Source organism: Podarcis filfolensis, assembly GCF_964270895.1.
Source record: "Podarcis filfolensis genome assembly, chromosome: 1".
In the NCBI taxonomy this organism is placed as follows: domain Eukaryota; kingdom Metazoa; phylum Chordata; class Lepidosauria; order Squamata; family Lacertidae; genus Podarcis; species Podarcis filfolensis.
This window is the reverse complement of record NC_139604.1, coordinates 27,773,228-27,790,448: the sequence shown is the minus strand read 5'-3', so window position 1 is coordinate 27,790,448 and position 17,221 is coordinate 27,773,228. Positions and strand designations below refer to the sequence as shown.

The 17,221-nt window shown below is 42.0% G+C and overlaps 1 protein-coding gene across 1 annotated transcript in view; it reads left to right on the top strand.

The window, feature by feature from the left end:
• Positions 1-17,221, top strand: part of XIRP2 (xin actin binding repeat containing 2) — a 78,549-nt gene that overhangs the window by 40,535 nt on the left and 20,793 nt on the right. The window contains exons 4-5 of the mRNA XM_083576735.1: positions 13,776-13,886; positions 15,683-15,755. Of these exons, the coding sequence (XP_083432861.1) occupies positions 13,776-13,886; positions 15,683-15,755 (184 nt within the window). The remainder of the gene's footprint in view (positions 1-13,775; positions 13,887-15,682; positions 15,756-17,221) is intronic.

The following is a 17,221-nucleotide window of genomic DNA, read 5'->3' as shown; positions in this document are numbered from 1 at the left end:
TATTAGCAGCAATATGTACTGCAAGGCTAAAAACAAACAAACAACCACCATAGTCTTTTGGGCTGAAAAGGAATTCCGGGCACAAAAGACACTCATAGAGAGAACAGAGATTATCTTCTTGGTCTTAATAGAATAGGGCAGAGCAGAAAGTGGGACTGTCTGGATAAAAAGAGCTTGGTCCTCTGCATATTTACTCAGAGTTTTCTGGCCTGTGGATGGGACGTGGGTGGTGCTGTGGGTTAAACCACAGAGCCTAGGGCTTGCCGATCAGAAGGTTGGCGGTTCAAATCATCACAACGGGGTGAGCTCCCATTGCTCAGTCCCTGCTCCTGCCAACCTAACAGTTTGAAAGCACGTCAAAGTGCAAGTAGATAAATAGGTACCGCTCCGGCGGGAAGGTAAACGGCCTTTCCGTGCGCTGCTCTGGTTTGCCAGAAGTGGCTTAGTCATGCTGGCCACATGACCCGGAAGCTGTACGCCGGCTCCCTTGGCCAATAAAGCGAGATGAGTGCCGCAACCCCAGAGTTGGTCATGACTGGACCTAATGGTCAGGGGTCCCTTTACCTTTACATAATCCTTTAGGAGCTCAACTCTATTTCTTCTGCTGCTTTCATTGATGGTGCTGTATTTATATCCAATGGAGCTTTCTCTTCTGTAGGATTATAAATAATACACACCCCTAGTTTAAAAAAAAAAGGTGCTCGCCATTTGATTTAACGTGATTTGTCAGTAATGTACTACACTCTCACGGGCACAATCTCAACTGGTACTTACCTATGCTTAGTGCATTTCACTTACTTAAAGTAAACCTAATGCTAAAAATAAGTGTAGATCGAAATGCATATGGTAGTCATATCCCTTGAGGTATATGGGAGACAGGCAGGGAGAGTAGCCTCCAGCAAAAAATCTCATCTAATCAAGTTATGCATTCACTTCCCCTTCTGAAACTGCATGGGTTTTCTGTCCACAGATTTCTGACAACTCTTAAGGGAATCCATAGCCTGTCACAGGAAATTATTCAATTCCTTTTAATCAATGTGATGCATTCCCAGTTTGAAAGCTGTTTTAAGCCACCCGAGCAAATATAAAGTTCAGGTCTGCTGTGTTGCCCTATTGCAAGCCAGGATTCACGTAGCTAATGGTAACAAGGAAATCCAGGTTGGCATCCTGTCCTTATTTAACTTTGGTATCTTGGGTCAATATTCAATTCAGTGTACCAAAGAGAGCAATAGAAGCTTGATCAAGATGCATTTTAAACATTGGACTTGAAGCATGCATCACCTCAGTTAGAAATAATAATGATTGTTGAGCCCATGTTCCTTAGAAAAAAAAATCTGCTAATGTTATTGTTGTGCATTAGAGTCAAATAGGCAAAAATTACCTGATTTTACTGTGAATTTTCTTTCATAGTGCAGCTTTCAGGTCAATAGCTGTTTGCCTCTCCTTTCAGACTGCTATGTTTGTTTTGTGTGTGTGTAGGAGCACACAGTACAGTCTTACTGTAAAAGATCTTTGTTCTAGAAGGAACATTTGGCAATAAACAGTGGAAAGCAAGTTAAATCTTCATTTTTGAAAGCTAGCAGTGAACCAGGAAAGCATATCAGTTCCATGACATTGTAAGATCTGGGAGGCCGAAGGAAGAAGGCTTGCTCTTTTCTGATCACTGACAGGATCCTCCTTGAATGATTTCCTCTGTAAGCGTTCATTCAAATTATTTGCTGTGGATATTCTACTAGGAGGAACATTTTGGATCCGAGACATTGACTTGGCTTTAACTCACCCCACCCTGAGTGTCCGAGTGGAAGGTGGTTCTGACCATACTAATTGGGTACCCATGAGGCCAAGGCAGCAAGGCAGTTCTGTGGTTGCAGCACCAAGTGAGCAACTTGCTCTTAGGAAGACTGGAGATGAACTGAGACCTAATACATCTCTTCGTTCAGTCTACCTTCCCCAGGCTCCACCACCTTGGCCTGAGACCTGTGGTTCTGGCCAGCACTCTGTCCTGAAGACAAGTACTTACTCTTTCTATGACCTTCCTTCTGATGTTCTCCTTGCATTGCTGGGCAGGTCTGGTTCCTAATAGTGTCTCTTAAGGACCTAAGCTCTGCAGACTCCAGACCACCAGCCTCAGTTTCCATGGCTTCCAAATCATCAGCCCAAGCTTCTGTAGGAGCACACAGTGAACCTGGTCCAATTCCCCAGTGAGTGGTACAGCAGCCCCAGGTGTGGCTGACTCCTCTTTATTCAACTCTGATTCTCTTCTGCTGTCTGTAATTTGAGCACTGATACCATTGTATTACAAAGGTATTATATATTAGTTGTGCAAGCTTTTGAGCTATGTGCAGTTCTTCACATAAAACGAGTGGCTGAATAAATGGTTAGTACTTGCTTCTAGAAGAACTGAAAGCAAAGTCCAACTAAAGGGCAAACATCACTCGTCTCTGGATAGCAAGAAATATATTTATTAGTAATCCTTCTATTCTGGCTTCTAAAGAACTCAGGGTGGTACACTTGCAATGATCTCCTTTCATCCTCATGGCATCCTGGTGGGATAGGTAATGCTGACTTGCTAAAGGCCACAAAATGCACATCATGGCTGTGCTGGAAGCAAACTGAAGATGCCATGTGAAAGCCTCCATCCATCAGATTATATCAGATTCTGCATTTACAAAAATACAGCCCAGTTTAAATGTGCTGAGCAAAAAAGAAGAAAAGGAATTGCACACACAGTGTCACCGGCTCTGTGTGCATAATGAACATGCTAGCACAAAATACTCCTGAGGCACAGATCACTTCTGCACTAATGCTGCACATGTAGATGCCAACAGGTGTGAGACCAGGTGCATGGAACCCAGCATGGGTGAGTTTGTTTCACATTTAACCCAGGTCTCAGTCCCATTGTATTCCAGTGACATACATCCCAGTGAATTTGCAATACACTATCTATTTTGGAAACTCGTTATGGCTACCTCTTTTCCACTTGACCCAAAGACAGGTCTTACCTAATGGTCTTACTATCTATGTAAGACAACAATCTGCTAATACTGAAATAATATACTAAAAATGAAGCTAAACACTGGAGAAGGCAGCAAGAAACTAGCTGAAATAGATAAGACAATGCAGTTATATATATATACATCTGCTCAGAAGCAAGCACCACTTCAAATGGACTCATAACACCATCCAAATCATGTATACTCAGAAATAAGACCTATTGGGGTTACTCATCGTTAAAGAGGATTAGGATTTTAGCATAAACTTCAGATTTTATTATAGAATTGCATTCTAAAGGCATTTTAAAATCAAAAGTATGAGAATTAATTTAACAAATATTGTTTGCTAAAGAGTTGCATAGTGAAGGAGAAAAAGGAGAAAAAAGCATGAAGCATGAGAGGAAGAAGTCCAGCATGTGACAAATAATAAGAAGCAGAAAAATAGAAACAAAGGAAAGTAGACTATAGAGAAACCAGAGATGAAGGCGAGCAGGATCTAGAGAATGAATACATTTTTTACCAATTATTTTTATTGATTTTCCATAACTTTTAACAAATTGTCACCAAATTAATACAAATTCAATGTAAATTTAAAAGTTGACTTCCCACCCACCCCAGATGTCACCTCTATTTTCCTTCCTCCTTTGCTGCTCCCAATAAAATAACTTTTCCAGCTATAATTCAAAATACATTCATCCCTTCGCCTCTACACCTGTTCAATTACAAATTTCTGCTACGGCTTTTATACATTGTTATAACCTGTCCTCAAAATACCTGAGTAGAGTAAATCCTCATCTATCTATAATAGTTGTTCATCAATTTTCAAACATTTCCTTCTGATACCTCATGAGTAACACTTTACCTGAGGAAAAACAGATATTGCTTCCTCCCAGACAACATACACACATTCCTCCTTAACATGGCCTTGAACATGGCTGTCTGACACCTGGCCCCAGTAATCAACAACTCAGCCTCACTGGTGCAGAGCGTGAAAATGAAACCCCTAGAATTTTTTTGTAAAAATATATAATAAACACCCCCCTTTAATACTGCCAATCTCCCAGCATCACCCACCCTTCAGATTTTGCCAAATTTAATCCTCAATTTTACATCCAACCAGCTCATTAATAAATACACACAATCCATATTTCTTCTTTTCTGTCTGAAAGTCTCAGAAGCTGTCAAGTTGGTATACACTGTGGTCCATCCTGTCCCTTTCACTGTTCTTATTTCCAACTTCAAGCTTCTAGAGGGTGGGCTGATGTAATCTAAACAAAATCCATATCTCCTCTCCATCCTCCTCCCTAAACTAATTAATCTTCCTGCAGTCCATCCTGCCAGTCCTCAGTTCCATTATATCCAACTCAACAGTTTATTCTCTTCCAAGTGCTTTACAGACAGTCAGTCCAGTTGTTACCAAAAAGGCATTAATGGACGACCGCAGGTCGTGCCCTTTTGTTACCCTCAAAAGGATAGGGGAGACATGCCCCTTACCCATTCATCTCCATGGGGACCCCTCCCGGGCGCTGGAGCACCCAAGAGGGCGACTTGCTGGGTTCGTTGCATAACAGGAAGTCCGAGATTGAATACATTTTGTGGCAAGTTGCAGAATCATAAATTGAATGTGAAAAGGAAAAGGTAACCACTGAAGAGGAATCAAAGGCAGAGAAACATGATCATATTTGTGTGAGGAAAAATAAGGCAGGTGACAAAATGAAAGCAACAAGAGGGTAATTCAGAAGACCAACCAAAAGAGCACTGCAATAATCCAAGTGTCAGAAAATAAGAGAATGATTCAAAGGATGGACAGAATAAACAAAAAGAAATGAATGAATTTTAGCTGGCTTTGACAACCGAAAACGACAAAGCTTAGCTGAAAATGAAGTCTGTGAAGAAAAAAGAAGGAAAAGGTTCTGAAATCTCTGGTTGGAAGAGAAGGACAACTGATAACATCAGCCATAAATCAAAGAAGCAGAAAGAACGGGAAGAGAAGAGACAGGAAAAGTAAGATATTCTGTTTTCTGTTTGAAGATTTAACTTCAAAGAATGAGCAGGCTGCCATGTGGAAGCAGCAAGAACACATGACGAAAGATTGGCAAAAGAAGAAGACAGATCAGAAATAGAAAAGAGTAGCTAGATATCGTCCTGAACATGCTGATCAATATGAAAAGACTAAATGAGAGAATCTAAAACTCTAATGAAGGTAAACAAGAAGAATCAAACGGCCTGAATCAGAACCTTTAGGAATTTCAAATAATAGAAACACAAGCATTGTTAAAAAATATATATGAGGAGAACCATGAAACTAAACTCATGCAAGGAAGAAAGAAGAGTATGATTAACAATATTGAAAACAGAAGGAAGAAGAGAATTACTAATAATATTTAATGTAGAGGAGAGATCAGGAAGAGATCAGCATACAAGGGGCATTCAGATAAATTAGCTAAGGAAAAGAACATTGTTTCTATTCTGTTAGCATGAAGATCTGATTGATAAGACTCAAAAAGAGTATTTGATAAAATTCAAATAAGATTTGTTCAAGTAATTAAGAAACAAAGGGAGATATCCAATGTTAGTGATTCTCAGAGTAGGCCCACTGAATTCAGCAGACAACCACTGATTTAAATGGGTCTGCTCTAAGTTTGACTAACACTGGATGCCACCGAAAAGCAAGATGAAAAACTAGCCAATAGCAAGTGAAGAAGAATCAACCATTGTTGACACTTCTGTGTTCTTAAATTAAAATTAGAATTAAAGGTCAAAGAAAACTAACCAGAGATCAAGGAGGGATTAGTTAGAGAAAGAAAGCAAAATGAGCTAAAGCAATATATTTAATGAGAAGAAGAAGAAATGGGATGAAAAAGGACTGGATGTAGGTTTGGGTGAGGACGAAACCAGAAAGATCTTCTGAATAAATAGTAGAGAAAGAAGAAAATCATGAGGCATAGGGGGAGGCATAGGAATTTGCCTTGTAGCAAAGCATCTTCCTTTATTTCTTCTGCTCATTGCTTTCCTTCTTCCACTGCTATTTCTTTAGATGATGTGTCCAGCTCAGTATTGTCTATACTGACTAGGCGTCTTTTCCAGCCCTGCAGATGCCCAGGATTGAATGTGGGACCTTCTCCATGCACTGCAGGTCCTCTGCTAATGAGCTATGACCCATTTGGTTGAGAAGGTTTAGAAATAAGAGTTCTATAAAGGACCAGGAGATGTAAGTTACAGAAATAGAAAAGTCAGGAGCTGCTGATTTATTATGGTGGGCAGGGGAACTAAGCAAAAATCCGAGATGTGAGACGTGGGGAGGGGATGAAAAAAGGTAGAGCACAAAATTAACAGTTAAAAAGCAAGGAGAAGAAGGAAAAGAAGCAATTTGTTTTGGCAAATACTAAGGTTGAGCAGGTGGAAGAAGAAAAGAGATGTACATTAATTTATGCCAGGGAGAAGAAATGTGTTTAGTCTTGCCCCATAACTTATAAAGCAGCCCAAATTCATTACCGAAGTTACTACAATGAGGAACTAAAGGCAAAGTAGGAGAAGGATGACAGGAACAATATAGAAGAGCAGTTACATAGGGAAAGAGGAACACTAGAAGAAGATGCAGGGAATAAATAAACAGGAGATATCGACCGAAGGACCTAACAAGGGTGAAGGCATCAAAATCCAGATTCTGAAGGTAATTCGATGATCTAGTAAGAGGTTTGCACAAAGAAGAATGAGAGAAAAAGAAGGTGACCATCAGAAAATGGAAATATAGAAAAAACTGTTATCAAATCCAAAACATGATCTGTGAGTGAGCCAAAGAGGTAGAAAAATTGAGGGATGGGGATACAAACCAGAAAGCGCAAGATGACATCAAGCATCTGATTCATCAGAGTTATTGGAGTAGATACTGAAAACTACCACAAGAACAGGGAAACAACGGAACCCAAAGTTCAAAGTCAGATAATAAGTTAGGTAAAGGACCGGGGAGGGGGGGAGTTACAGCAAGGACAGTTTTGTTCTGCAAAACTTAGGTTATAAATCATATGGGGAGCATTGAGCAGTCTACACATTTCAAATTTCATCCTCCAACTCATAGAGAATAATGGGCATCACAACACAGGGCTTAGTAATTCCATCCTGCTTTTGTGTAGCTTTCCCACACAACCAGCACACTCAAATAGATCTAAAAAGCCATGCATTAGCAGGAGCCACGTAGATGGAGCTCTTTCATTTGACTTTCCCACCAGGGTGGTGTTCAATTCTAAGTAAAAGTAAAAGTTTAAAAAAAGAAAAAAGCAGCATGTGGTGAAGTGCTTTCAAACTCTGGTTGTAAATACTGCTAGGAAGCCCCCTCCTGTCTCCTTCACACAATGCTACTGAACACAATGAAATAGTTTTGAATGACATTTAAGCAACAGCCATTGATGGGAGCAGCAGCCAGTTTTCTGAAAACCAAAGCAAGCATTATCTGCCCTCCAAAAATCATCTGCCTGGTATATGTCTCTTGCTCTTCAGAAACAAATACAGTGGTACCTCAGGTTAAGAACTTACCGGTAATTCGTTCTGGAGGTCCGTTCTTAACCTGAAACTGTTCTTAACCTGAGGTACCACTTTAGCTAATGCGGCCTCCCGCTACAGCCACACGATTTCTGTTCTCATCCTGAAGCAAAGTTCTTAACCTGAGGTACTATTTATGGGTTAGCGGAGTCTGTAACCTGAAGCATCTGTAACCCGAGACACCACTGTATATTGTAATACATGCACAACTTAACATTGCAAAGAGAATTACATAGAATTGTAGCATCAAATATTAAACTCTTTGGCATGGAATGCCACCACCCAATGTCGGTGAACCTCAGTCCTGTGCATATGTATGCTCAAATGTAAGTCCCACTGTATTAAATGGAGCATACTCCTAGTTTGTTTGTGCAGGGCTGAAGCCCTAATGGATAAGGATCCACATGTGCAAATGAGGGTCATGCCTGCAGTTCCTTTTGCCAAATTCTTATCAGGCCTTGGGATGACCTAGTTTGGTTCAATGAAATTCATTGAATTAGTTCAAAAATTTCTGAACTGTATCTGAAAATAGTTCCCATAATTGCCAAGTGAGCTGAACATGAATTAAGTTCATTTTTGGAGCAGAACTTTGAATGATTTCTTGTTCATCTTCAAGTTCATTTACACTTTGGGCCTTTTAGTTTAAAGATCCTAATTGTTGGGGGAAATAAATGAAACAAAATTCACACACATATGTGTGTGTGTTTAGATGTTTTCTTAGACTTCTTAAGTATGTTTTATACTTTGGCACAGCAGCTTTGTTTTGCAAAGGGACAGCTGTGAGCCAGAATTAGCTCCTTTGCAGACATGTTGAACTTGAACTTGTTTGTTTTTAAAACAAACTTCCTTACATCTGGTACCAAGGATTGATATAGGGTTCCTGCAGTGTGCATTGGGATCCATGTTATAGTACCAAATGCATGGCCGATGCTGTCCATTTTGACAGTGCTGATCATATCATTTGGAGAAGGTTGGGGACTGTTCTCTCACTATCTTCACAATGTGTCTAGGCATGCAGACCACTACTAAACACCAGGATCTTTGTTTCAGAGCCTGGTATCTTTGTGTGCGTGTGGCGGGGTGTAGCATGCAATTTAGCTACAGAAGTTCACCACTGCACTGTGTGAAATTGGAAAGAACCTCTTCTGTTCTTGAAGGGGCCAAAAATCATCTCAGTTGCAGCTACTAAATTGATTTTGAAGGATAAGGAGGCCAATCCGTCAATACGGCATAAACCTGGCTGTCAGATACAAACACTCTCAGACAAAGAGCAGGCAGCCTTCTCCATGGAAAGGGATAAAGCTGAATTCTTATAGACCAGAGGACATTGTGCCATAACAAAGAGCATCAACTGATATGAAGTTTGGCTCATCATAAAAAGCACAGAAAGCTCAGGAAAATGGATTACTGCTAGTAAAACCAGGGTAGTGCACCTGAGTCACTGCTGAAGAATATGATCATCATTCCCTTTAGAGACCTCTGGCTGCACATCTCTCCGAAGAATGTGATTACAAATAATATTGGTCACTAACGTGTAGGGCTCATCCACTCTATTTTGGGATTTGCTTGAAGGGGATTGACAGCTCTTTGCCAGGGCTGCACAAAAGCAGACCAAGACTGGTAGATGAAAGGATGAGCATAGTAGGTGAGGCTTGCAGTCCTGCACCCATTTTCCCGGGGGGTGGGTCCAGCTTCTGAGTAGACATGAATAGGATGTCACTGCAAGTGATGGATACACAAACTAAACAACGCTGATTACTAATATGGTTCATTGTCAAATGGGTGAGAACCTGTTATTCTCCCATGCTGCGTAGTCCAACATCTCCTGTGGTGTTGTCTTACAAAAAATTAGTAGCTTTAACACATAGTTTGCTTATCGGCATATGTGTCATGAGAAGACTCTAAAATGTTGCCCACATAACTTCCATTTAATGGACAGGGACATGGTTGGCAGACCTGAAATTGGACCTTCTTATATCCGGATGATTCAAAATTGGGTCAAAATTGGGAAAGGAGTACGACAAGGCTGTATATTGTCTCCCTGCTTATTTAACTTATATGCAGAATTCATCATGCGAAAGGCCGGGCTGGATGAATCCCCAGCCAGAATTAACAACAACCTCAGATATGCAGATGACACAACCTTGATGGCAGAAAGTGAGGAGGAATTAAAGAACCTTTTATTGAGGGTGAAAGAGGAGAGCGCAAAATATGGTCTGAAACTCAACATCAAAAAAATGAAGATCATGGCCACTGGTCCCATCACCTCCTGGCAAATAGAAGGGGAAGAAATGGAGGCAGTGAGAGATTTTACTTTCTTGGGCTCCATGATCACTGCAGATGGTGACAGCAGTCACGAAATTAAAAGACGCCTGCTTCTTGGGAGAAAAGCAATGACAAACCTAGACAGCATCTTAAAAAGTAGAGACATCACCTTGCCAACAAAGGTCCATATAGTAAAAGCTATGGTTTTCCCAGTAGTGATGTATGGAAGTGAAAGCTGGACCATAAAGAAGGCTGATCGCCGAAGAATTGATGCTTTTGAATTATGGTGCTGGAGGAGACTCTTGAGAGTCCCATGGACTGCAAGAAGATCAAACCTATCCATTCTTAAGGAAATCAGCCCTGAGTGCTCACTGGAAGGACAGATTGTGAAGCTGAGGCTCCAATACTTTGGCCACCTCATGAGAAGAGAAGACTCCCTGGAAAAGACCCTGATGTTGGCACAAGGAGAAGGGGACGACAGAGGACAAGATGGTTGGATAGTGTTCTCGAAGCTACCAGCATGAATTTGACCAAACTGCAGGGGGCAGTGGAAGACAGAAGTGCCTGGCGTGCTCTGGTCCATGGGGTCAAAAAGAGTCAGACACGACTAAACAACTAAACAACAACAACAACATATCCGGATGAAGAAGAATTTATCTCTCTCATTTGTGTGTGTGTGTGAGCAGATTCAATTTCAAGTCCGTAAAGTATTCAATTAGTAATATATTAAAAGACCATTCAGTGATCTTTTGTAGACGATGAACAGAAAAGTGGATAAGATAGAACCCTGAAGCAGAAAATTCCCCCCAGTGCTACATCTTGGATGAGTGGAACCACCATAATGAAATACCACCCTCACCCAGCTTGGACAGCCTTTCCAAATTAATACCATGGTTCTTAGTAACAGCATAGTAACAGCTGCGAGGACAAGGGGAATCAACAGGTTCACACTCCCTCTGTCTAAGAATAATTGAATCATAAAATTGTAGAGTTGGAAGGAACCACAAGGGCCCCTGCAATGCAGAAATATTTCACCCAATGTGGGGCTCAAACCCACTACCTTGGATTAAGAGTCTCATGCTCTATCCTTGATCCCCACAGAGGTTATCCTGCAGGGTGACCAAGTACCAAAACCAGGCATGGACCCGGATTTCATGGATCCAGAAACCCCATCTCCTTCAAGAGTGCCTGGACCAGACTGGCAACTCATCCCATTTCTTTTACCCTATGAAGTTACTTGGAGTTATAACTTAAGAGAGGAGCCTTTATTTTTGGCACTGGACATAAAAAGCACACAGACTGCGATAACAACAGCTGTAGGTGAACCACATAGAATAGAATCAGTTGTGTTCCCTGCCAATTGTGTGCTGTGCCCATCACTCAGTCTCGGCAAGGAAGAAATATGAGGCAAATTGTAAATGGAATGCCTGTAGCTCTCAAGCCACTTAGCTACATAACAATCCCATTGGCGCTGTAGGAAAGATTCAACTATAAATACAAAGCAAGCCCTCATACACTTACTAACCATTGTTAGCTGTCTTTGAACTGTCAGTTATATACCTAATGGAACCATAATTAGGAATATGCTTAATATAATGTAGTTTTAAGGTTCATCTCAAAATGAGAGAGATGCCAGTGGATGATGCCATCTAGACTCCTTGACTTCTGCTTCCTTTCAACTGTGATCTACTCCAGAGAATTCTGTATGTAAAAAAAAGTCAATCCTGAACACTTCTTAACATTTATTCTTACCTGTGGGACATGCATTGATTCCTCCCCCTGACCCGCATTTGCTTTCAACCGCACGCTATTTTTATGTGAAAATCACTTTACGACAGCATTTCCACAATTACATTTATGGGAGGGGGAGGGAAATGACCCATCTAAATAATCTTGCCCATTCTTCCTACCATTCCTTCCCACCTAGTTTGAACGATATGTTCTGCCTGTGGCCAGCCTCATGGTTGCCTCCGCTTAACATAATTGCTGTTGCAAGCAACAGTTGGAAAGTTCAAACCTTTACATTCTGCAATTCACATGCTCTCTTTCCCTTTGGACATCAGGAAATATTTATGAACCTATGAATTATCAAACAAGGAAATAGATTATTTCCTTTGGAAATCACCCCCACACCCATTGTCCCTGCCCAAGGGCTTTGGGAACATGAGCTGAACAGTCCATCACACCCAGAACCGTTTGTGTGTCTCTGACTATTTCCATGTGCTCCAGGTCCTACAGATCCATAGAGCCAGGCATCTGATTTTCAAATTTGGCATGAACATCCATGATAACATGGATCCGAGGAGGATCATAGAATCATCGACTTGTAGAGTTGGAAGGGAGCATGGGGGTCATTTAGTCCAACCCCCTGCAATGCAGGTATCTTTTCCCCAATGTGGGATTCAAACTCACAACCCTGAGATTAAGAGTCTCATGAACTACCAACTGAGCAACCCCAGGAATGGCCAATTAAGCCATTGTTTAGGGAATGCAATGGAAGTCCTCTTGTGCATGAGCCCAGCCAAAGTTAAGCCCTTATTAATTCCTATTGACTTCTGCGAATGCTCCCCTTGAAATCCATGGGAATTTAACTTGGGCTTGTATATGGCCATCGTGCTGAAAAAACTAGCTACATTGTCATAATAATTGCCGCACACTTCAGATGCTGCTTCCCCCCATTATGCTGTTTGCTGGAGACCTGATTACTTTACAGTTTCTGGCATGTGAATTGGCTCCTCCCTCGTTTGTCCCTTGGAGAAACAGGCAGTGAGGAGTGAATTCTCCAGGCTTGACTCAGGCTGAGGCTAGCAACCCAAAGCAATTTGTACAAACACCACAGTGCTCTTTCTCACCTTCCTCTTCTTTGGCACTGGTGGTGGAAGAAAGAGGTGTCTCTTTCCACTCTCCGTCCCCCAATGTCTGGAGCACCTTAGTAACAGCATCCCAGGCACCAGGAAGCAAGTAGGAAATGACAGAGGTGTCCTTCCCTGAGGAGCAGGACAGAAGAGGGAGGACAACCTTCCTCTTTGCGGCAGCTGCCCCCACTGTGGCAGAAATCGGGTAGAAAGGTGGGTGGGGGCAGTCCTTGTTCAGCTCGAATAGGGTTGAAATCTGAGGAGCTGAAGAGCCATATTGCACAGCTTTGTATTGAAGGCAAAGATTAAGAGTTGCTGTGGTTTGTAATCAGGGATTTAAGCTGCAACAGTTTCTAGCAACACTAGAAATATTCCTCTGTCCCAACTGCTGGGACTTCTAGCTACACATATTTACATCCTCCGAACAAGACCTTCACATCATCTTCAAGTTGGGGAACTTTCTCCTATATATTCCAGTCACGTACTTGCTTGTAAATAGGAATTTGACGATTAAATCAACAGAGCTTCCATTAAAACCCAGGTCACTGTGTCCTGTACTACTACTTTTAATACATATCTTATGCCACAGAGCCTAGCAAAGGAAATCTCCTGGATGCACTATAGTAATGAAACCACAATGTGTGTTACGGCAAAAGCCATCCCAGTATTTTTTTCCTTATCTTATCCTTGCCAATTATATTATGAGTTATGCCCTGTTACTAAATAACTGGCTCTTTCCTCTTATATACCGTAGAATCATTTATGATTATGGAGGCAGTTCTATTTCTGGAACTCCCTCCCAGTACAGATCTGGTTCTCACCCGCATTATGTATTGATTCATGCGCCAGCTTAAGAACCATTTATTTTTGCAGGTCTTCAGAGCATCGCGGGAGTGGCCCTCTTGGTCAACCTGTTTCACTGATTGCCACATGCTGTTGCATTGCCAATTGTGGCTTTACTTGTGTGTGTTTTTAATGCGGGTGTTAGTCCCTGAGGGCTCTGTATGAGGAAAGGCCCATGTACAAGAAATAAAAGGAAAAGAAAAGAAAAGAAAAGAAGAAAGTGTTTATTTAAGTGTACCGTAAACTTGCCAACGTAGAATTATTTTCTGTTCATCTTCAGAAGGTGACGAGTCGAAGCCAAGCCACAATGTCAAGCAGCAGCAGCACAGAAACCAGGGTGAACGAGGTGGCATCAAAGGCAACTCAGCGGGAAGCCTTTCAATCAGAAAAGGTAACTGTATCAATGCAATGAGATACCATTTTGCCTGTGCCACTTTTGCCCTCTGGTGCTTATGGCTTTGGTGGCAAGGAGGAGTTTTATATGGGACAATTTGCACCTGTACTCATTGTTGTTGTTTAGTCATTTAGTCGTATCCGACTCTTCATGACCCCATGGACCAGAGCACGCCAGGCACTCCTGTCTTCCACTGCCTCCCGCAGTTTGGTCAGACTCATGTTTGTAGCTTTGAGAACACTGTCCAACCATCTCATCCTCTGTCATCCCCTTCTCCTTGTGCCCTCCATCTTTCCCAACACCAGGGTCTTTTCCAGGGAGTCTTCCCTGTACTCATTACCCGTCCCCATTACCCGTCTCAGGAAATAATTGAAGTACCACTGATAAAAGTATTTGTGCAAAAATGTTGCCACTTGGCAGGGCAGGCTTCAGGTTTGTGTGGGCCCTTGGGCGACAGAAGAGCAGTGGATCCCACTGGACACTGCCCCATCCTCCTTTCACCACAGCTTTCCTTCTTTGACATCTTCCTGTTAACCACACCTGTTCCTCCTCAAAGCCATTTCCACTTTCTTCTTTGCTCTCTCCTCTTTGGCTTGCCCCATGTTAAACTGGAACAAGTGAACACTGTATGCAATATGCTATACCTACCGGATAGACACTTTACTACTGAAATTAAAGAACTGCTGGTCCAGATGTCTGTACCGATGTGTAAGTTTGTATTGCTGTACCCAGTGCTTTTCATTCTCTAGAAAATAAGGTGCTGGTACTCGCCGCCTAGAAATGGCTGGAGGAGGGACAACCAAGTGGGCAAAGGTGGGGAGGCTCTCTGCACATGCTCAGGGAAAGAGGCAGCAGGGTTCCAGGATCCTGGAAGAGACTCTTGCCTCATTCCCTAAGCACAGGAAGCACTTGTTCAGCTTTGGGATGGAGGCAGGAAGGCTCTGACAGGGTCCAAGAGCCCTCTCATTTCAGGCTCCAGGGTGCTGGCAGGGCCTTGTTCCCTGAGCCCAGGACGTGCTTGTCCAGCTTGCGGGATGAGGGTGTGAGGGTCTGTCAGGCTCCGTCAGGATCCCGGCACACTGCTGCATCCTTCCCAAAGCCGGGCAAGTGTTTCCTGGGCTTAGGGAATGAGGCAGCAGGTAGTCAGGATCCTAACAGAGCCTTGTGCCTTGTTCCCCAAGTCTGGGAAGCATTTGCAGCAATGGAGGCGGTGGCAGCAAAAGTGTGAGGGAAGCAAGGGGGGGTGGGCAAACAGTGGCAAGATGGGGGGAGAGGTGGTGTGCACTGTACCTGCATGTATCCAAATTCAGTCACTGATGTTGTGCATTTGATGTTCTCTGCATTCAAATGGAAGTTATTGAGTCCTCAAAGCACTTCACATACTTTGTCTCAGTTATCCTTGAAACTGACCCCTAAAATAAGAGGGGCTGGACCCTCTCTGTCCCCCCAATTCAAGCACTGTCAAGTATTGCTCTTACATATTTATAAATAGTGGTATATACATCAATAAAATACATAAATAAATGCATTTCAAGAGACAAAGAGATGGCAACTTGCCTACCTTGTGAATTTTTGGCAGAGGTGAAATTTTAACTGCTGTTTTTCTGTCTCACAGATAACTACAGAGCATCAGTTCTGGTGGAGGAAGGACTCACACTGTTCCCTCCTTAAAGCATTTGTTCCTCCTCCTCCCAGAGTTGCATAAAGCATACAATAGATCAAATTAAAATACTGATTTTCACATTGAGATTTGGTTTATTTAATTATTTTGTGGTGTGTATTTGTGTTTGCAGGTTTCTCATCATGAACAATCTTTGTCTGAGGCTAAGAGAGCTTCTAACGTCACTCAAAGCATTGAGGAAACAGGTAAGAGAAATCTGAGAATATACTGGGAGGCAAGAAGCGATAGCTACCCTTTCACACAGCAAATTCTGTTGTATGCATATGGATGAAAGACAAAATCCATCCACAATTAAGTCCTGGGAGTGCCATTAATTTTGACTGGAGAACTAAGCACCTACTTAAATATCATCCATCAAAATCAGTGGGACTTAACTTTGGATGGATTGTGGCCATAAAGATTAGAATATAATTAAGGTTATTTACACTCACTCCAGCCCAGAAGCCTTTGCATCTCCTCTTAAGCACATTCATACATCCCATTGATATGAATGGTGGTGTGCTTAAAATTACCTAATATATGCTTGAGTGTTTTTCCACAAGTGCCCTGGGCTTAGGCAAACAATTTTTCTTTCTCTATTATTATTGTAACAATTCCCCTAGCAGATATTTAAATGTCATGAATATCAAAGGATATAATTACCCTTGGACTGATCACCTAGCCAGAAATTAATAAAGGCTCGCAGTCCCTGTTATTGCAGTGTTCAATCAGCTCTGGTCTGACATGTGAAAGAGGTGCTGCTATGTCACTCAGCAAATAAACTGGTTCATTGTGCTTCTAGCTCATGGCTAGGACTTTCTATCTATGTAAGGTTCTCTGCTATCAATATGAGAGAAATAGTGCAGAGAGAATAAGAACCATAGAATCTCCAGGCTAGACTTTGACCCAGAGGTCCATCAAATCCAACCTGGTGGTTTTTGGTAGCATCTTCCAACCAATCACACCACTGGGAATGCTCAAGCCTTTGGGGATTCCTGAAGTAGGGATGGAGGAGATATTTGCTCCGGTTTGCAACACTATCTACACCCTTGTGCAAATAAATTGAAACAAAGCATGTTTTCTATCTGACTCGTAATCCTGTACTCAAAACAAACACGAAAAGTCAGTTGATCATTATGGTGCCGGAAGCTGGAAGCCAATAGAAGGAATGATGTGCTCGCCACAATATATTGAGGTTCTATGAAAGAGAGTTATTCCAGAGCTGAAAAAGAGGTATCCTGATGGTACTGAGATATTGCAGCAGGACCTAGCGCCCTGTCACACATCGAAAGTGATGAAGAAATTCATGACAGAGCAGCAAATACAGGTACTTGATTGGCCAGGGAATTCCCCAGACATAAATCCCATTGGGAATTTGTGGGCTATATGCAAAAGTTGCCTCCGTTCTGTAGACTGTACGACTATGGAGAAGCTCATTCAGGCACTGATTCAAGTGTGGTACAGAAAATCAACAGTGACTGTTCAAAACTAGTAGACTTCATGCCAAACCATGTTCAAATGCTGCTTAAAAATAGCGGAGGTCATATCTGCTAGTTTTGTATATGAGTTTTGTACAATAAACTACTAAATTCATTGTTTATTTCAATTAATTTGCACAAGGGTGTAACTCACACATCCCGAATAATATGCACACCAAAATGCAAACCGTCCT